The sequence below is a fragment of the Ursus americanus genome, chromosome 34 (assembly GCF_024610735.1).
Source record: "Ursus americanus isolate L20-20 chromosome 34, mUrsAme1.1.p, whole genome shotgun sequence".
Classification (NCBI taxonomy): Eukaryota; Metazoa; Chordata; class Mammalia; order Carnivora; family Ursidae; genus Ursus; species Ursus americanus.
In genome coordinates this window covers 9,618,612-9,639,503 of record NC_142160.1, presented here as the reverse complement: position 1 = coordinate 9,639,503, position 20,892 = coordinate 9,618,612, and the positions used below count along the sequence as shown (strand labels likewise).

General features: G+C 46.1%; 1 protein-coding gene across 3 annotated transcripts in view; it reads left to right on the top strand.

Annotated features, from left to right (window-relative positions):
• Positions 1–20,892, top strand: part of KANK1 (KN motif and ankyrin repeat domains 1) — a 181,756-nt gene that overhangs the window by 108,912 nt on the left and 51,952 nt on the right. For all 3 annotated transcript variants that reach the window (XM_087858759.1, XM_087858757.1, XM_087858758.1), the window contains one exon: positions 14,305–14,424. In XM_087858759.1, the coding sequence (XP_087714885.1) occupies positions 14,388–14,424 (37 nt within the window). In that variant the 5' untranslated portion in view covers positions 14,305–14,387. The remainder of the gene's footprint in view (positions 1–14,304; positions 14,425–20,892) is intronic.

Here is a 20,892-nt window from a genome sequence, read left to right as displayed (position 1 = left end):
GAAATGAATGAAAGATGTGCACAGAGTCGTTGCAGAAGAAGGTCTTTGACGGCCACTAAGCCCAGGAGAAGATGCTCAGTAGCATTGGTCATCAGGGAGACAGAGGCACGTCAGACCACCAGCAGGGACGACCAGCAACAGCTGACGGCAGCTAGTGTCCGTGACCATGAGCAATAACTTGAACTTGTATACATTGCCAGTGAGAATGTAAAATGTTGCAACCACTTTGGAAAGAAGTTGGGGGTGTTTCTTAGAAAGTTAACCATACAGGGGGCGCCTGGGTGGCTCAGTCGTTAAGTGTCTGCCTTCGGCTCAGGGCGTGATTCCGGCATTATGGGATCGAGCCCCACATCAGGCTTCTCCGCTAGGAGCCTGCTTCTTCCTCTCCCACTCCCCCTGCTTGTGTTCCCTCTCTCGCTGGCTGTCTCTCTCTGTTAAATAAATAAAATCTTAAAAAAAAAAAAAAGGAAGTTAACCATACATTCTCCATGATCCAGCAATTCTACTCTTGAATGTATAAACACACGTTCACAAAAAAAGATGTGTGGGAGAATAGTCATAGCAGCTTTATTCACAATCGTCCCGTCCCGGAAACATCAGTAGGTAAATGGATAAAAAGATTGTAACATATTAATAAAAAATACTACTCAGCAATAAATAGAAGAAACTAAAGAAAAATTAAGTAATGTATTTGGGAACGAGGATGAATATGCATGTGTTTTAGCACAGGGAGGAATTAGGACAATACCCCCCAGAATGTTGATGACCATTAGTAGCAGTGTAACTGATTTTTCATCTTCTCTCTAATGCTTTTCTTTATTGTTGAAAATGTGCCACTGTTGCCCCGAAAGAGAAAAGATACCTTCGTTTGGAAGGGATAGGACGAAAGCAGCTCCTCTGAGTACTGAGTTGGAGAGAATCCGGAGTCCTCCTCTTACAGCACGTCCTCAGTGTGGCCTGGTGGTCATTCCTGTGGTTATCACTGTGCCAGGAGGAGCTTCCAGATGTTGGGGGGGGGGGTGCTGGGAGGCAAGCCCTGTGTCCTGTTGACCCATGCGCAATGTCCCATGGGGTCTGACTTGTGTCCAGTGAAAGAGGCTGAAATTCAGAGGTTCTTTTTTTTTTTCTTTTTAAAGATTTTATTTATTTATTTGTCAGAGAGAGAGAGCACAAGCAGGGGGAGCAGCAGGCAGAGGGAGAAGCAGGCTCCCCGCTGAGCCAGGAGCCTGACGCGGGACTCGATCCCAGGACCCTGGGATCGTGACCTGAGCCAAAGGCAGGGGCTCACCCAACTGAGCCACATAGGCACCCTGAAATTCAGAGGTTTTTGACTTTCCTTGGGACCTGGCCCCTTTTGGATATCGACTGAAGGCTGTAAAAGCTCTCCCTTGAACAGTGCGTGTTTGCTAAAAACCACAAAACTTTGCATTTGATTTGGGGAGTTTCAAACACCGTCTGGAACCCATCTTTGTGTGGTGGATGTTCTTTGTCTTGTATTCCTCGAGTTTTCAAGTAGTCCTTTTGCACTTGAACAGAAGGGAACGATGAACCACTTTTCATACCTTGGTGGTGAACACGTTTCTTGACAAAACAATCGTTTGGGAACAGAAAGGACCGCAGTTAGTATCATCCACACACCTCATCACATTAGACGGTGTTTTCTGTGTTTCCTGTTACTGTCAGATGGTCTTTCCAACGAAAGTAAAATTTCATTTACTGTCAGATGGTCTTTCCAACGAAAGTAAAATTTCATGGTATTTTTTTAAAAATCCCACCGCACTGGCACAAGTGGTTTTGTCTTGGCCTTGTGCTTAACTCCTCTCTGCTGCGACCCACGCGAACAGCTCATGATTACAGCGCAAGACTGTCTTCAGCACGCTCCTTCATCCTGTTCTTTGGAAGAAGACCAGCCCTTCCATGGGAAAGACACAAGCAAGGGCCCCCCACCCGCGATGAGGCCAGCATTTCTCTGTGCTTCTCACCAAGAACTCGGTGTTTGGATAACAGCAGGTGGTTTCCACTTAAAAGATGGAAGAGTTTTGAAAACCACCCAGTGCTATGGTCTTGGAATCGGCTGCGGGACTTGTTCGCACGCCAACCACTGGGCCCACTTGAAGTTTTGGATCCGGCGGCTCAGGGTGGGGCCCAAGAACATGCATTTCTGGTAAGTCCCCAGGTGACAGGTCTGGTGCAGAGCAGCACTTGGAGAAATGGTGACGTGTGAGGGATGAGTCCTGTAAAGCCCTGTGTTCTCCATGCTTCTCTGGTAACAGCACATTTCGACACCGCGCCAGGATCAGGGAATCAGAATCTCCACAGAGAGTCTCAGGACGCTGTACTCTGAGATTTGAGGAAACACTGTTGCTGGCGGGTAAGCCCCGCAAAGCAGCGTGGAACAGGAGACCTGACTGACGGCTCCAGACCGCAGTCCCCTCATCCCGTGTGCTTCGACCCGATGACTCCATCAGCTTCTACAAGTGTATCTTCCTGGCTTCATCCTCAATTTTTAAGTGAATTTTGGACCATCCTTATAAACATTTTTATTTCAGGTACCGAATATGTTGTGCGAGAGAGAAACCAGGACACCGGCCTTCTGAGAATTTCCTGAGGTTTTAGTGAGCTCCCTTTCTGTAAGCACGGGCACGGTTGAGTGTGTGTGTGCATGTGAGAGAGAGAGACAGGAAGGAGGGGGAGGGAAGGAAAGAGAGTAAAGTGCATTTCCATCAAGTTCCTCGGTGATGGTGATGCTGCTGGTCAGGGATCACAATTTGAGAACCACTGGAGTAGACCAATGACTCTCAGCATAGTGCGTCGGAATCTCCTGGGGGAGCTTTCTTTATGCCAGGGTCCCACCCCCAGAGAAGTTTCACTGGTCTGTGGTGGGGCCTGGACGGTAAGTCCACTCATCTGCCGAGGCCACGAACCCCTGCTCTGGCTGTCTCAGCGTAGAAGGTAAGCCCATAGGAAACGTAAAGCCTGATAGGGGAGATAGGGTGAGCCCAGTGCGCGTCACACTTCCTGCGTGCGCGCGCGTCACACTTCCTGTGTGTGCGCGAGTCACCTGGGCGTCTTGTTAGCCTGTAGGTTCTGTTCAGCAGGTCTGTCGCGGGGCCCGCAATTCTGCTTTTTTAACAAGTCAGACAGATGCCTCTGCTATTGGTTAGGGGGACGGGGGCTGCACTTTGAATAGCAAGGGGCTTAGAAGCTCTAACAAACACATATAACTGCCTATCGACACATCATTTTTATATTTAAAAAGTACATTTTGCAGGCTCCTGAGTGGCTCAGTCTGTTAAGCATCTGACTCTTGATTTTGTCTCAGGTCATGATCTCAGGGTCGTGAGATCAAGACCTGCATCGGGCTCTGCGCTGGGCACGGAGCCTGCTTAAGATTCTCTCTCCCTCTGCCCCTCCCTCTGCCCGTGTTCTCTGTCTCTCTCTATATTTATATATATATATATATATTCTAAAAACAGTATAGAACAAATTAAAACAATGTCCTTGAGATGCTAGACATGTTAAATTAGAAATAATAGATATTTTGCCGTTAATGAATGTTTACCCTCCCTTGATGGCTAGACATTTTTGTTTTGGCTTCTCCCTACCCCTTTCTGTAGTTTCACACAAATGTTTGTGAATTAATTTTGCTTTAGTACGACACACGTATACTCACAGACCTTTCTTCCCCCCTATATCTGGATCTCCGTGTTCATGGTCTTTCTGAGAAGGGATCTTTGAGATCTTGCTTCTTGCTTCCTCACTGCCTCAGCCCTGCCTGCTAGGTGTTAATACCCAGGGGACCAAATGTACAGGAAAGCCCCAAGGCCCCCAGTTCAGGAGCAGATGGCATGTGGCTCTGCCCCGCTGTTGGATTGCACCCTCTAGGAGCCGGCCTTCTGGGGACGTGGCTTCAGCCTGTGTTTCTGGCTCAAGCCCAACCTTTTTCTCCTGGGTTAGGGGTGAAGCCTCGTCTCTGGCAGGTCCCACACTCTGGCGCTTTTCCGAGTGTGGTGGAGTTGAGACATTGCGGTCAGAGCCTTTTAGAAGGAGGGGAGGGGTGGGGCAGGGAGGAGGCAGGACCTCGGGGTGAGGAGGAAGGGATTAGAGTCCCAGCCATAGAGTCGCCTTCCCCAGGCCTGTTGCATTTGCCCGCTGACCATGGCGGAAGTGTTGAGTGATTGATGGCGTTTGAATTGGCCCACAGAGGACGTGTCTATGGCCTCTGACCGTTTGAAACTGGTGGGAATGACCCCAAGGGTCTTCCCTTCCTGTGCTGACCAGGGGACAAGGCTTTCTTTCCCCCTGGGGCGTGGCCTGTCCTTGGTCAGGCTGTCACTCTATTGCTGTTACCCGAAGCATCCCTGGGTGGAATGAGCCACTGGCAGGAAACAAGTGTTTTCAGTCATCTGCAAGGCAGAAGCCAACACCCAGCACCCCCACCCCGCACCCGGGTGTTTATGCACCTAACACGGGTAGACGAACATGAGGAGAAATTTTGCAGAGTCATGAAAGCAGCGTGCTTGTCCCAGCAGGAAAGCCTGAGACCAAAAAGCAGAGACTGTTTTGAGTCTCCTATTACTAAAAAGGGAAAAGCTTAAGTGAGATTTATTTCAACGAACAAAAGCCACATTCAAGATTTGCTGGAACAGTTTTTATGACCTATTAAGGGTAACTTGAATTTGAGGGTGGCTGGGGCACAGCAGAAGCTGGTTCTTCCTTTGTAAGTCTCTGGATTCAGTTTTTGGTTGCAGCTTTTCAAATATTCATTTTTAGAGTCTTTAAAGATTTATTTATTCGAGAGAGCGCAGGAGGGAAGGCAGGGGGGAGCAGAGGGAGAGGGAGAGAGAGAATCTCAAGGAGACTCCCCCACTGAGCACGGAACCCAACAAGGGGCTCAATCCTATGACCCTGAGACCATGACCTGAGCCAAAATCATGAGTCAGATGTTTAACGGACTACACCACCCAGGCACCTTTTCCAGAACTGTTTTTAATTGAAGTGCATTCGCTGTACCGATAACAGTGTAACATTTTGGGTATCTCTTGGGCTAGCCATTTAACTTCTTTCAAGTTTCTCTAAAGTAGGAACTTGTAGGTTCTGGGGAAAACACAAAAGCTTATGGGAAATGTCTGTTTGGCATGGCCGCGCCTTTCTGTTATAGAGTGAAAAGTAAAAATTTTCAAAGTCACAGTATACTCAAGGGCTAGTTACATCATCAGGGGAAAATTCTCCATGAAGTCTGATAAAACCATTCCTGAAATATCTAGTATCTTTCCCCCCATAATAACAGAAAGAAGACCCAACGTACCTCTCCTTAAAGTGGCAAGAAGCCTAAGCAAAAAACTTTAAAAATATATATATTTTATTTATTTATTTTAGGGAGAGAGCGCGTGGGGAGGAGGGACAGAGGGGGATGGAGAGGGAACGAATCTCAAGCAGGTTGCGCTCCTCCACGCCAAGTGCAGAGGTCCATACAGGGCTCAATCCCAGGACCCTGAGACCCACACCCCAGCCCAAACCAAAAGTCAGACACTCAACTGACTGAGCCGCCCAATCGCCCCCCTAAGCAAAATATTTAAAAGTGAAATAATTTATTTTGTGTTACTCATTGGTATTAAAATGCTTAGTGACTTTGCACTCAGAATAAACCCCTTTCCCTTCCCATATCCAGCAAGGCCCAACAAACGTCCTAATTCAGCCTCTGCTCACCTCTCTGCTCTGTAGCTCTCTTATATAAACTTGATTGCCCAAATACATAGAGCTTTTTCCTACCCCAGTGCCTTTGGACCATGCTTTTATAGGAAAAAAGGATTTTAATTTTAATGAAGACCACTTCACCAGTTTTACTTTTGTAGATCCTTCCATGTCCTCTCTCAACTCTTCTCCAAGCTCTAGGTCTTGAAGATCTTTGATGTTGTCTTCTAAAAGTCTTGGATTTTTTTTTTTTTTTGTCTTACATTCAAGCCTATAAGTCCTTTCTAATTGATTTTTGTGTAAGGTGAAAGGTTAAGGTCAGGGTTTGTTATATTGCCTCTACATGGCCGTTTGCTGTAGCACCATTTTTGGAAAAGATTTTTCTTCCCTTGTTGGCTTGTTTTTTTTTTTTTTCCCAGTAGTATCGAAGCTTCATTTTTTTTTTTTTAAGATTTTATTTATGTATTTGACAGAGACAGCCAGAGAGAGAGGGAACACAAGCAGGGGGAGTGGGAGAGGAAGAAGCAGGCTCATAGCGGAGGAGCCCGATGTGGGACTCGATCCCGGAACGCCGGGATCACGCCCTGAGCCGAAGGCAGACGCTTAACGACTGCGCTACCCAGGCGCCCCTGTTGGCTTGTTTTATATGCTGTTGTGGAAACTTTGTGGGAATGTTGATGTATTGGCTGTTTCTGTGCTCCATCCCCACACTCCCCCAGCTAACCCTTACCTGTCCTATAGGTCTCACTTTCAAGGTAATTTCCCTAGAGATGCTTATGAGGACCACCCATTCCCACCCATCTCCACATCCTCATCATCAACCCTAAGAAGTTTGGCCTTCATCATTCTCACTCAACACCAATTTTTTTCCTCTCATGTGGCATTTAGCATAATGTGTTAATAATTTGCTGTTGCGTGTGTGTCAGTGTGTGTGAAATTCCTGCCTCTAAGCCCAAGAAGGCGGAAACTGAGTCTCTTGTTTACCATTCAAGTTCTAGAAGTGTGCCTGCTACGTGCCAAATGCCCAATCAGTATGTTTTGAGTAAACGAATGGCAAAAAGTCAAGCCTCTTGGGGGATGTTGTCCAAATCACCGGGTACCATTTTCTTAAAATCAGTGACATTCCTGGCTCTTGGAGCCTTCAGACTCAGTTTTTTTCTCATTTTACCCATCTCTTAAGGCAGTGGTTTGGAGAAACTTTGGCGTGTATTAGAGTCCCCTGCAGGGCTGGTTAAGATGCAGACCCCTAGAGTTCAGTTCATGATTCAGTAGGTCTGGGATGGGCTGATAATTTGCATTTCTAAGAAGTTCCCAGGAGATCAGTGCTAATGCTGCTGTCAGCGAACCACACTTTGAGAACCTCTGCTTGAAGATTAAGTACCTGAGGGTGTGTTATGATCCCCTCTTTCTTAGCAACAGTTCTGGGCACCCCTGAACTTGTCCTTGAATAGCATTGATTACTTTGAGAGTAATCACAGAGAATATCTTATAAGAATCCAGTCCCAGAGGAATTAGAGGGAAAATGCTACAGCAGTAAATAAATGAGAACTTCGCATTTTAAATAATTAAAATAGGAAATGAACAAAAGCCTTTCAAGCTACAGTAAACTATCTTAGCTGTGGCTGTTACATTTGGGCTCTTTAATATTTGAAGAGGCAAAAGCACTGACATTTTAACTCGTAAACAACCAGCAGTAGGGATGCTTGCTAAGAGCAAGACATCACTAACGAGGACACACTTGTAAATAAAAAGGTTAGGTTTCTGCTGTGGTCTCTTTTCCCTTAACCCTTTAGAGATGAACCAAAGCAAACACAGTCTACTATTTCATGTGCCTATACTGAATCATAAAAGTAGTTTCCTCTGAGGCGCCTGGGTGGCACAGCGGTTAAGCGTCTGCCTTCAGCTCAGGGCGTGATCCTGGCGTTATGGGATCGAGCCCGACATCGGGCTCCTCTGCTGGGAGCCTGCTTCTTCCTCTCCCACTCCCCCTGCTTGTGTTCCCTCTCTCACTGGCTGTCTCTGTCAAATAAATAAATAAAATCTTTTAAAAAAAAAAAAGTAGTTTCCTCTGAAGTCAACAAAAAACTTAAAGGTGGTAAGCTTAAAAAAAAAAAAAACACTCGATGATTCTAATTTTCATTTATCTGCCTTTCATTGCGCTCTTTGTGGCAGAGGAAAACAGCTCGTTTTCAGCCCAGGTTGTTATGATCTGATGAAGTCTCCTCACTGAACATTTCCTGGAAAGAAAATTTACCGACAGCCTTTTCTTGAGGTATTCGGGAAGCTGTGTGAGTTCCAGCAGCCCCGCTGGAACACTGCCAGTGCCAGGCTCTGAAAGTATTTGCGGGCTCTAAGGTGGTGATTTTGACCAGTTGGTTAGTAGCATCGTCCTTACACACACTCTTGGAAAGATCCCGATGCACTTTCATGAGTAGAGTGGACGTGGATCGGGCGGGGGGGAGGGGCTGTGGGAGGGCTAGACACGCCCATGCCCACCTGGGTGCACAGGGAGGTGGATCTTAACAGGGGAATTCTCTTCCTAAGGCAGAAGAGAGGAGTAAGGGATTGGCTTTTACTAGAGCCACTCTGTTGCACATATTGTGAGACCTAAATTATCTTTCAACCCAAAGCACAGATGTCTAGTTAGACAATTTGGGGGCATGGGGGGAGGTGAGCATCTGCTTTGTTCATTGGTGTGTCCTCCGTGCCAGAAACAGTGCCTGGCACATTATAGACTCTTACTTGTTAGATGAATAAATGAATTTATTTACGGTTGCTTCTTTCATATTTTCTCTTTACTGTCTTCATTTTAACTTGTTCCTGTGGTATAAAAACTCCTTCTAGCCTCTTAAATGTTATCCCAAGGAATAAGTTGTAAATGTAACTGTTGGAACAAACATCGCAAAAAAATTTTTTTCCGATGGGCAAAACCCGTTTGTCTTTCTACATTATAAATGAAACTAGTGTCCAGGTAGGATTCTGACTTAGATCTTGATTGATAATTGAGATTTCCTTCCACCTGCACCCCACCCATAACAAGAAAATTATCCACTGGAGTTGAGAAGGGTGAGTGGGTTTGGGTCATAATTAGGTAATTTGGTTGGAAAGTAACCAAGAGGTAGTTAACGTGACTGCCACAGTTTCTGTGGTGGGAGCCAATATTAGAAATGACTGGAAGATAATCTGATGATGACCTGTGGCCAAAGTCTGCTCTCAAACGTACTTTTAATTAAGTCACTCTTAATTAAACTCTGACAGATCTATCCGGACAATCATAGATGGTGTATAGTAAGACAGGTTTTTGGATGAATGTTTGAGAGACTGACTGATTTAAAGAAATAAATGAGCTTTGCCCGTTTCATTAGGGTAAAGGTATTTGTGTGTGTGTGTGTGTGTGTGTGTGTGTGTGTGTGTGTGTGTTTCTAGCTTGGCTTTAGTAGACTCTCTTCTCTTTGGCTTTCTCTTTAGCACTCAGGCCTTGGCCCTCTTTCTTGACTAGGCACTTCACTTCATTTACAGCCAGGCCCCCGTAGCACACAGTTCTCCAGCCACAGCTCTGCTTGCCACGCATTTTCTTTTTCTTTTTAAGATTTATGTATTTATTTTAGAAGAGGAGGGGGAGGGGCAGAGGGAGAGCAAGAACTCTAAAGCAGACTTCCCGCTGAGCTCAGAGCCCAATGCAAGGCTCGATCCCATGATCCCAAGATCATGACCTGAGCTGAAATCGAGAGTGGGATGCTTCACTGAACCACCCAGGTGCCCCCTCCCCACTTTTTGTGGGGTTTTTAATGCTTTTTTTTTTTTTTAAAGCAATCTCTACACCCAACGTGAGGCTCAAACTTACAACCCTGAGATGAAGAGTCACACGTGCTCTGTGGACTGAGCCACCCACCCTGCACTTTCTTATCTCTTGACTTTGCGTATGTTGTTCCTTCTGTCCAGAATGCCCTTCCTTCTTTCTCACCCTTTCTCACTCATCGTCCTTTCAGACCCAGGCCAAGTGATCTCTTATAAATACATTTTTCGGCCACGGGCAGCCTTTGTGGGCAAAGTAAGGGCACCTTGCTGTGGAATAGAATCAGGTGTGTGTACGATGCTGTTGTAGCGCTTTCTCCTTCGATCGCGTGCCTGTCTGCTTCCAGCACTAGTGTGCAGCCTCCTGGGAATGGTGCAGTGCTTTCGTTTGTCTTATGTCTCCAAGCAGAAACAAAATAGTGGCTGCCACAGATGCTTGGGGTGGCAGGTCTTGAAAACATGGGAAGGTGATAAAAATAGATTCTTGAAAAGAAATCGCCTCAGGTGGTAATGGTGCCACATCAGCCCTGAGAGATAGCGAGTGATTCTTTTTTCAGATTCTCTCTTTTTGCATTCCATCTGGATGCAAAACTCCCGTGACACGTCGTAAAAGAGATTCCAGGACCTGCAGGGCCAAGCCCTGGTTTCACCTTTCCCAGTTGTCATTTGAGCCACGAGGCTCTTAATTCCAACGTGACTGCCCTCATTCTGTCCATTTTTGAAATTCCTATGATTCCGTTGGGAGCCTCCCACCTGTCCTCGGTGGTGGAGAGCATTGCTGGGTTGAAAAAGTACTTAATTTTTTGGAAGAGTCAGATGACATCCACAGCAAAGCCTAAGGCGCAAGGTGGTTGGCCAGGCTGACTGGTGTCCTGTGGAGTCTCGAGGAGAGTGACGGCGCGTACTGAGATATTTCCTGTGTGTCACCTAAGTTCCTCCTCAAGCTCTCAATGACGTCCTCTCAAGGAATAAGACAGGAAATACAGTTGTTCCAAAAACAATATTCCCTGAAGTTCTGAAACGTAACTTTCTGTCTAAAAGGAATTGGAGCAAAGCATCCTGGCAATAAGCAGATACGTCCCTCAGGTGGCCTTCTTGCAAGGTTCTTCTTTATGGGTGTAAATTCTTACTTGTTAAAGCAATAGTGCACGCAGCCCCGCGGGCTGGATGGCTCACCTCTGGACTTGGCCCTCTGAGCCAGGCATGTTCTCACCTCCCCGTGCCTTGGTTTCCTTTTCAAAAAATGGGGAGAGAGAATTTTCAGTCCTTCACAGGGTCATCGTGAGGTTTGAATGAGGTGATAAGTGTGAGGTGCTTTTAACAAGTGCCTTGAATGTAATGTAATTTTGCGAATTCTGAGATGCACATTTTTCACATTTTAAACACTTCTGAAATGAGGCTATGTCTTACAATTAATGTTTAAGAAGCTTTATGGCCGTTTAATGAATAGCACCTTTCTTAAATCAGTGATACTTAAAATAATGAATGGTGCACCGTAGATGCCATTTATATCTCAATAACTGATAGTAGTAAGAGCTCGATAAATACCAGCTGTCACCTGCATGGCCATCAGCAGTGTCCTCATGGTCATTATCTGGGCTCTAACCAAGGCAGTGGCATTTGGGTGGTTGGCCGTACCAGGCTAGAGTATTATCTCAGATCTCCACTTCATCTGTTTGTTTTCATTAATGTGTTCTTAGAAAAGACCTAGCGAGCTGTTCTTCACGTTTGTTTCGTGGTAAGCTCATACCGTAAAGTATCTAGGGGGTAAATTCATGGCAATGTCAGTCTTATCCTCTGCACGACACTAGGGGAGCTAATAAAAGTGTTCTTCAGATTAGTCTCTTGAAATGAACAGAGAAGAAGACAAACTCTTTATTTTCTGTATTGATGTATTTTCCTCAAGCCTTTCAAAGAAGTGCTTTTTCTCCCCGAGCAGAACTAAGCCACCATTGTACCACTGAAGACTGACTGTTTGCAGTCTTCTCTGGGGAAGAAAAGAAGCAGTTTATTGATCTGAAACAGAGACTGGATCGTGGCCAAACCTTTTCTGGTTTATATAATGCCCTGACCGAAGAATCTGCATATCATGAAAAAGACTGAGGCCTCGCAGTTTGAGGCCACCTGTCAGGCATGAACAATAACTGGGCAAAATCAATACACAATGTAGAAGTGTTGTTTCTGTGCTGACACCCCCAGGATCCACACCCAGGGACAGCCACATCGTGTCATTTTTCCAGTGCTGTGCGTGTGGTTGCTAATTTGGGGGCTTCCTCCTCATTTTGACGTTATTGTTCAGTTGGAGGGAGGGTGGGAGAGACCGGTTTGGATCTGACGTAGAAATCTTCTGCCAGGGAAAGGAGGTTCACTAACAGGAGAGGACCTTGCACCAAAGTTGAGGAAGCTTGACTTGGAAGATTCTGGGCATATCTCTATCCAAATACCTTGACACATACTTCACGCACCCATAATACTCACAGCCTGTTTCTTCTTGCCTTCTGTTTGCCCTCAAGAGCTTAAGTGGTGGTATTTACAAGCCGTTATGAAGCAAGAGCACAAGCAATAGGTCTAGAAAGGGGCCAGGAATCAGGGTTTTGCTTAGGTTTTGTTTTTGTTGGCTTTTAAGAGTATAATTAGTTGAGGAATTCCAGAAGCTGGGCTTCTCTCCTCTGCCCCCTTATCTCCCTGCTCCCGCTCCTCCTCCTCCTGCCCTCCCAGTCCTTTTTTTTTTTTTTTTTTTTGTCATGAAGTTGCATTTGCCAGACATTTGTAGTCATTCCTATTCTTCGAAGTAATGCTCACTTGATCCCTAAAGCCCGCCATTTGAGTGAGCCAGCTCTGCCTGCACAGAGGGTCACTGCTTTCCAAGCTCCATGCCATGGACTTGAACCGGTGCCTGTTTGCAACAGAATGTCAGGTGATTGCCACATAGGCAGACAGATCAGAGCCATCCTGTTGTCCTGGTGGGCTGCCAGACCAAAAATGGGAGCCAGCAGGGAGCACGGAGGCCTCAAGTGGAAGGCTAAGAATGAGGTCTCTGCAGGTGGGCTGAATGGTAGTCCCCAGAGCTGGAGAAGCCAAGCAACGGAGCCGTGTAGTTAGCTTTGAACTATGGTGCCCTGCTCATTGGGGCAATGAAGAAAAGTTCACCAGCTACACAGAGAGAAGTGCTCACCCTGTGTGATCACAGAGATCAGCCATTTCCTCTGCCCTCCTCTTATGTACTTGTCTTTCCCACTTCTTATAATCTCCATGAGTGTGGCCTGACGGGTTCCTTTCTCGTAGCATTTGGAAGATTCTCTTTTCTTCCTCCCGTGCATTTTAAAGCAAATAAAACCAGACACAGGGAGTCTTTAATTTTTTTTTTTTAAACAGTTACCATTACAAAAGTAATAAAGGAGCTAAACTCATCCGCTAATGGCATCACCCAGGGGCAACCATAAGGAACATTGTGGTGTCTTTACTTCTAATGGTTTTAAATAAATGTGTAAATATGTACATCCATATTTTTAACAAAATTAGGTTTACGAAAGAATATTTATCGGTGTCCTTTGAGTATTTTGCTACATTATCAAAAGCTCTTAGATGATTTCAGTGGCTGCATGGGAACCCAGTATATTATGGACATGTTGTTATGTTGGCGTTCTGTTGTTGGGAGGTCGTTGTGGGTTTTGGAACTGAGGCTTGAATTCTCAACTTGGAATCCGTTAGATCATTTTCTTCGGGTTTTGTGGGTTAGAGTTAGGATCCCAGCACAGTGAAAATGGAGTACTTCCGTCTGTACCATTGTTTGCTTTCTTTGCCAGCATTTTTCAAAAGGTATTTTGAAGAAGCAAGGTCGGAGCAGTGTTCCTTTTCTGTTCTTGTTTCTTTTTGGCCGTCAATTTCGTGGTTGTAATACGTCTTATGGTAGTCATCTCAGTTAACTTTCATTTTTTTAATTTTTTACTTTTGTAGAGAGGGAGCCGGGGTGGGGAGGGGCGCAGAGAGAGAGTGAGAGAGAGAATCTTAAGCAGGCTCCACGCCCAGCACAGAACCCCACTCAGGGCTCGATCTCAGGACCCTGAGATCATGACCTGAGCCAAAATCAAGAGTTGGATGCTTAACCAACTGAGCCCCAGGTGCCCCTCAGTTAACTTGTAAATAGAGGATTCCTATAAAGGAAGAAATAGGGTGCCCAACGTGAACCCTAATGTTTCCAAACCATGTGCCACGCTGTGTCACTTGAAGGTTATTTGACAGGACAATGGGAGATGTGGAAGACTTTTTAAGAGGGTTGCTGACCGGATCCCATTTATGTTTTAAAAGACCAAGTAGGTGAAAGACTTTGAGATGCCTCAGAAGGGTCCCCATGTTTGAATCCTTTAAAAATGTGAACGCTTAGTACAACAACGGCAACTTCTCTGCAAGTGCGATTGAGTGAATGAAAGTGTTGAGCCAACCTTTGGAAAAGAGGCTGACGTTTAAGAACCCGAAGTGGTTTGTGACGGGCTATGTAGAGCGATACCTGTTAGGAGGCCATTGGCATTTGAAGGCCACCTTCCTAAAAAAGTCACGTTTCTAGAGAACCAGTTTTATCTCCTGGAAGAGTACCGTGTCTGGAGACCTGCCCTCGGTGCCCGTCCCCGGGCGCATCTGCAGGGGGTGCCATCCTCTCAGCACCGGGCAGCCGTCCCCGCCATCCACGGGCTGCCTGTCCCCTGCTCGGATTGGCGCCCTCCGTTAGCAGCCATCTTTGCAAACAGATGTCCAAGATTTAGTGTTGTACATATTTTTAAACGATCCATTTTGATGGGGCTCTCTTTATTGTTTCAGGTTGAATGCGTTTGGGAACTTGATGCATAAAGTTTGCATGACTCCTCACTCCTTTCTGGATCTGTCATTGGATTCCAGCCCTCATGGCTCACACCACAAAGGTTATCGGCTCTGCATCAGGTAACCGTGCTCTGGGGTGTGTGTGTGTGTGTGTGTGTGTGTGTGTGTGTGTGTGTGTGTGTGTATGCCTTTGCTCAAGCTGATTTCTAATTTCTTTTTTACTAATGGGTAGATACTAGCAAGTTGCCTAGATAACTAGGCTCTCAAAGAATTTTCTATCCAATGAAGCTGGGTTTTTTGCTTTTCTTTTTTTTAATCTCTTCGAGAATTCGCTTTTATCTTTAGAGTCTATGTACAGAACTCAGTTAGGTAAGTTATCACCCAAGTCAGTTCTATTGAAGTGTTGAAAGATAAATGTCAAATCCTGAATGCTGACCCAAGTGTAACGTGCACTCTTCTCAAACTTCTGCATGAGCGAGGGAGCAACAAGAGAGGAAGTGAGTCTGGATGCTTCAAGCCAGTTCCTAGTATCCCGTCCCAGGCAGCTTTCGTTTCATGTTGCTACACAAAGAGAAAGAGGGGCTGGAGAAGAGCGTACTCTTTGAAGTGACTTTCCCAGAGAGGACTATTCAACAAGTCATTTCCTGAATCATAAGGACTCGCATTCTCCGTTCCACCCTGGTTCCGTTAGAGACCTATGTAGTTTGCATATCTCGTCCCATATTGCTTATAGAAGATTTGGGAGAAATTTATAGAACAAATGCAGAGAAAAGCCTCCCAAGAGACGGCGTATGACAGGAGACGACCACCTGTCCAAAACGGTACGCCAGGTGTTCGTTCCACTCTTGAGTGATCTGTCAAAGAGCAGAATGTGTGAGAGCAGGGGTTGTGTGTGTGTGTGTGGGGGGGGTGCCTGTGTGGTGTCCGCACCCAGTCCTGGCTCTGCTGCTCTGAGCTCTGGCTCATGGAAGGAATGTGGGGTTGGAATCAGGAGCCCTGAATTAGAGTCCCACCTCCAGCCTTAACCATGAACTACGGGGCAGGGGTATTTCTCCACGAGTAAAACATCAGTAAATACATCTACCTGCAGCGTTAGGACCCACGTGAAGGTCAGAAATGGACTTACAAGTGCCCTGTAAGCTGGAAAGCTCTGGTAAAGCTAGAGCAGGAGGAGCCCTCTGGAGTGGGCAGCCCCAGCCCACTTTCTGTTCCAGCAGTCCCAGCTGCAAGCATGCCCTCTTGCCAGAGGGCCCCAGACAAACTCGGTGGTTTATTCCAGGACAACTGGTCTTTCTCTGTTTATTCTTTTGCTTGCCCTTTCTGCTGCCCAGCTTCACGGGGCTTTTATAGATTCTGCTCAGGACTGCTGTCACTAAGGAAATATGAATGACAAAAGCTAACATGCCATGAACACTTCCTTACTGCGTACCACGGTGTCCCGCGTGCTTTGCCTGCATCATCATGCTTAATCCTCACAGTAATCCTATGAGATTATGCTGTTATCAGCACCACCACCACCATCCCTGCGTGATGGCAGAGAAACTCAGGCACTCACCTAAGTGAGAGAAGTCGGGCGTATTCCTTGTTTCTCTAGTAAAATATTTGCTAAGGGAGGAAATCGAAGCATTGTGAAATTTCTTGAGTGTTGTGGGTTTCAATCCCCTGCGATGCTATGCTCTCCCATCCCGCTCCTGCCCTCACTTGCGTTCCCACGTGCAGAGGAAGGGGGGCCTGGAGATCTTGACCCTCTGGCACATTCCTCTCTCCAAGGGTTTAGATACCTACCTCATTTGCCCTCTGTTCCTTTTCAACTTGACTTGTCCTAGAGTGTCCCTTTCCCTTTGTTCCTGAAGTCTGATGACCCAGCTATAACCTTTCCCCTGCCTAACAGGTCTGGGCAGTGAGTTTGGAAGCCAAGGGAAGCTCTCTGATTAGTGACTTCTGGGGGTGTCAGGGGATGAATGGTTACTGCAGACAGGTGTCGGGACCAGGCAGGGGACAGTAGTGTTTATTCTAGTCGCCATGACCTCTGCAAGCCATCTGATTAGAGGCTCAGGAGATACAATTACTTTAGTTATACACACACGCCCACCCACATATATAAGCATGTGTGTATGTACATATAGACAATGCTCATTTTAGAAAATTTTAAAATACAAAAGTTTAATATTTTCTTAAAAATGAAAGCAGGAATTATTGCTAATACCACAACCCGGAAATACATGTTCTGCTCATTTTCCGTGTTGTCTTGAAATTTTGTGTATTTCACGCAGTTGAGATGATGCTTATAAAAGTCATGGTTTTACCTTTTCTTTTCCTACTCTGTATTACAAAAGAAATACCTGCCCACTGTTTAAAAAAAAGAAAAGCCAAACTCAAACTATGCAAAAGTATATGCTGGTTTTAAATATACTGTTTCAGATGCAATTAACATGGGAACATTTATAGGCTACAGATGAAGACGGGATAAAAAAGGCTTCCTGGCAGCAAATGGGGCTGGTTATTGATCCTTCCCATGAGAGAAATAAATAATTTGGGTACTTCAGTAACGTTTTAAATGTGGAGTAAATTGTTTATTTTTATTTTCCACATATTAAATATGCTTTTTTAATCCGTATTTCCCCTACATGTGTTGTGCCCAAAAGGAGTCTCCCTCACCCCTTCCCCTGAAAAATCAGTGCTTTGGGCTCCATAGAACACGAGGAAAAATCCCATATGAAGGTGGAGTCAGGGCATTGGCACGAGGAACACTTTTCATGGTCTTAGGAACAAAGTTGAAAGCAAAAGAAGCCAGCTGAGAAAAAGACCAGTTGGCCACGGAGTGCCCTCGGCTGCCAGCACACCTGAGGACTGACATCCCACATCCATGTCCCTGTTGAGAGTTGAAACTGAGTAAGGGACCATTCCGAGTCCTTTTAGCCTCTCACTTCCCCATTGAGTCCTTCAGTTAGCTTGAACGAAAGGTACCGATTTTAAAGTAAGAGCACTTAGTTAATGCTGTAATTTGTTAAATGTATTGCCCAAAGTGTCAGACCCACAAAATGCATAAAGGAGGTATGACAGGCACCTGTGTGCATACCACCTAGCTTGCTGAAGAAATACACTTCACTAGTACATGGCAGCGATCCCGGAGTGCCTCCAGTGTGCCAGGCACTCTTCTGGGCACTGGGAACCAACAGGCTAGAACTCCTGCCTTCAGGGACCTTCCATTCCAGTAGAGGCTGAAGGTTTCTGTGGACAGAGCATCCAGAAAAAATAGAGGACTGACTTCTGCTTTAAAAAAAAAAAAAAGTATTCACTGTGTATTCGAAATTCAAATCTAGCTGGGTGTCCTCGCTTCATGTCTGCTACAGCTGGCAGCCTCCCGTGGGCACCGCTCCCAGCTTCGTCCTCACCATCCACCCCATCAGTCACTTGTCTTTGTGTTCGTTCCCTCTTTTCCACAAGATCTCCATCCTGCTTCTGTCGACCGGTCCAGTTTTGCTGTCATTCATTGCAAACACTTGGCGGGGGTATTACAGAGAGCAGCCCAATGTCGTTTGTTAATGTGATGAGCTAAAAGCAGGAGAAATTGCTCGTGACTGTTCCCTGGCTTGTGGACACATAGGAGGTACATGGGGGTCGTTGGTCAGGAAAATGGCTTCGGGGATGGGGATGGTCTGCTTTTGCTCAGGTCTCTGAATCATGTCAACTGGATGCGCTATTTACCTCTGTCAACACTAATTAATGTTGTGAAACTTTAATTAGAGCTTCGACTCTCTTTGGAAGCTAAATAACAAGTGGCTTATTTGTCAGATGAAGATAATATACTTGCCCTGCCTTCTTCTCAGCAGTGTTGTGAGGGAAAAATAAAACAATAGCCCTAAAAACGCCTTGTAAGATGTAAAACCCCGGTCCGATGTCAGGGGAAATGACCGCCCCTCTTGTTCTGCGAGCTCCTGAGCTCCTGGTCTGGAAAGCGCCGGGTCACGCGCCCCCGTGCCAGGCCCTGTCAGATGCTGCGACTTTGAGGCAAGAATCGTATCACTGCCCTGTGTCTAACGGTTAAATGCATAGATGAGTGTTAGGGAGTCCCATTTTATGCCTCCCATCACCAGCCTTAGTTTTGCTAATATTTGCCTTTGGTAGTTTATTATGGTTTTTCCCCTTCTTGCTATTTCTCTTTCAAAGCATAAATATATATACATATATTTTCCCCCCCAGATAGCTATATATGGACTTAGGGTACTCATCGAACTGCATTAAAAACGTGGCGGTCATTTTAAATTCCTGGTACGAGTTTCACGAAGTCTTGTTGTGACTGCGCTCAGTCGTCCGGCCGCAGGTTCTGTCTCCGTGCTGATCTTACGTGAGGTACAAAGGCCGCTGATAAGATGGGGTCCGCCAGAGCCGCAGCCTCCCGGCCGCGCAGGTTCACCCCGCCGCGCCGAGCACGCGCTCGGCTGTGTAAATATTTTCCCGGGCAGCGGCGTTTCTCAAACAGAACTCCGAGCCCCCTGCCGCGCACCCGACAGCAGGCACCGCGGGCTGTTTGTCGGGTGCGGGACCGTTGGCCCGGCTGGTCTGGCCGGAGCCGCCCGGGTTTTCCGAGACCGTCTGTGAGGAAAGTCTCGGCCCCAGAGGTGGTGCGTGTCTCTGCCGGTGAGCCTGAGCCCTGTCGTCTCCATCGGCCTTCCTCCAGAGGCAGAAGGTGCGCGATGAGAGGCTGGGCCTGCTCGAATGCGTGAGTACCGTCCGTGAGCCTCCAGGGTGTCCTGGAAAAGTCTCCCGAAGGGTGAAGTGTGTATTCCTCCCCGTGCTTCGCATCCCCCCGTAAGCGGTGTGTTCGGTGGTGTATCAGAAGAGCGGCAGGTGCAACAGAGTTGCCTGGCATCAAAACATAGGTAAAGGGCTCATGGGGGTCTTTATGCCTCCACCTGTCCCTGCTTTCGGATGACAAAACACGAGTCGCCAAGCCCACACAGTTAGCTAGTAGCTAAGCCAGACGTTGAACACACGGTCCTTTTTCCTTTGTTGGGCACATTCTGTTGACATGAAAAATCAGAAGTTGGCGTCTGTGAAGTCCTAATTAAATAGATCGAGAGGAAAGTGTGTATTTCCGGAAACTCCATGAAACCCGAGAGTAGAACAGTTTTGAGTAAAGTGTCCTCCCTGATAGAGCTTAGGTTGGTAAGTTATTTTTTCTTAGTGTGAATTATCTCATAGAGCCAGATTAACAACATATTAGCGCTAATACATCATGCAGTTTCATCCTGTTACTTGGTGTGCTTAATAATTGGGTTTCAATTAGATTATGCCTTTCAACTTTAAATGAGACTTCGTTTTTCGTTGATTAAAGGCTCATTTCACACTGAGGTTTACAAATGAAATAATGTATTTTCTGACAGTGATGGTGTTTCAGAAGACAGTTATTTTTTTTAAGTATTAGTTATATTTGAGTTTCACAGCTGTTAAAATGCTGAGACCGCCTACAGATATGGGACCCTGGATTTCAGAGTCTTCTCTGTTTGGTTGAATCAGAACCCCAGAATTCGTCCAGCCCCCAGAGACATTCTGAAGAGTCCCTCCCTTGTCAGGACTTGCTTGCTTTACACACTCTTAAAGCTTCCGTTTTAACCGGTAGCCAGCTTCACCTGATAAAGCTTTGTTGCTCCAGACCGTGAGTGTGTCCTAATGCGCTAAGCATCGTTCAGATTTCAGACGGGCGATTAAACTCTGCAGTTGAGCCGAGGAAAGATGTCTTATCTGGCAGCAAGTCCGAGCCTACCTGGGTGTAGGAAGGGTAGAACCCAGGCTCTTGCCCATTCCAGGTGTTGGGCGAAGATACACCCTTCGTTTGGAGGCTTCTGCCCAGATGCTGTGTGGGTGCCAACAGGAAAGAAAAAGCACAAAATAAAAATCCAGCAGGGAGAGGCACTGCAATGGTAAGGCCTTGAGCTGCAGAGTGAGGCAAAGGATTAAAACAGCCCTTCCTACAAGATTTGAATACGCTGTGCCCTGCTCACCCGCAGACTTCCCATCGTGAGTATTGGCGTTTGTTTCTGATTATGCACTTCCCCTCTTTCTCGAACGACTTGGGTGGGCCAGCTGAGCCCATCCGAAGTATAGCTCGTTGGCTTCCTTTCCAAGGGTTTGCCTTCTTCCTGTGTCCCAGATAATTCCAGTCCATCTCCTTCTGTGCAGTTTCTGAGAAAGGTTTGTGTGGACTTGGGAAATGAGTGACCACAGCTCACAGTTTCTGCTTTGGGGTCCTTCTCTCTAAGAGGCTGTTTGATTTGCTCTGGCACAGAAAATATCAGCATAATTCTCAGATTCACAGAGGTTGTAAATTCTTGCTCTTTTCTGGCAACATACCTAAAAATTGCGTGGAGTAGACTCCTCTAATAAAAACCTCATAGAAAAGTCAGCCAGGAAATCAGACTTGATAGGATTCATTCAAACACTTGTAGAAATTCTAGGTTTAAAAAAAATTTTTTTTTTTTTGATGATCCTGTTTTTCGTCTCTTGGCTTCTCTGCTGGATGTTTTTGGAATGAGCTGGAACTGATTCACTCATTTCCATAGGCTTTAGGAAAAATATGCTCATGTT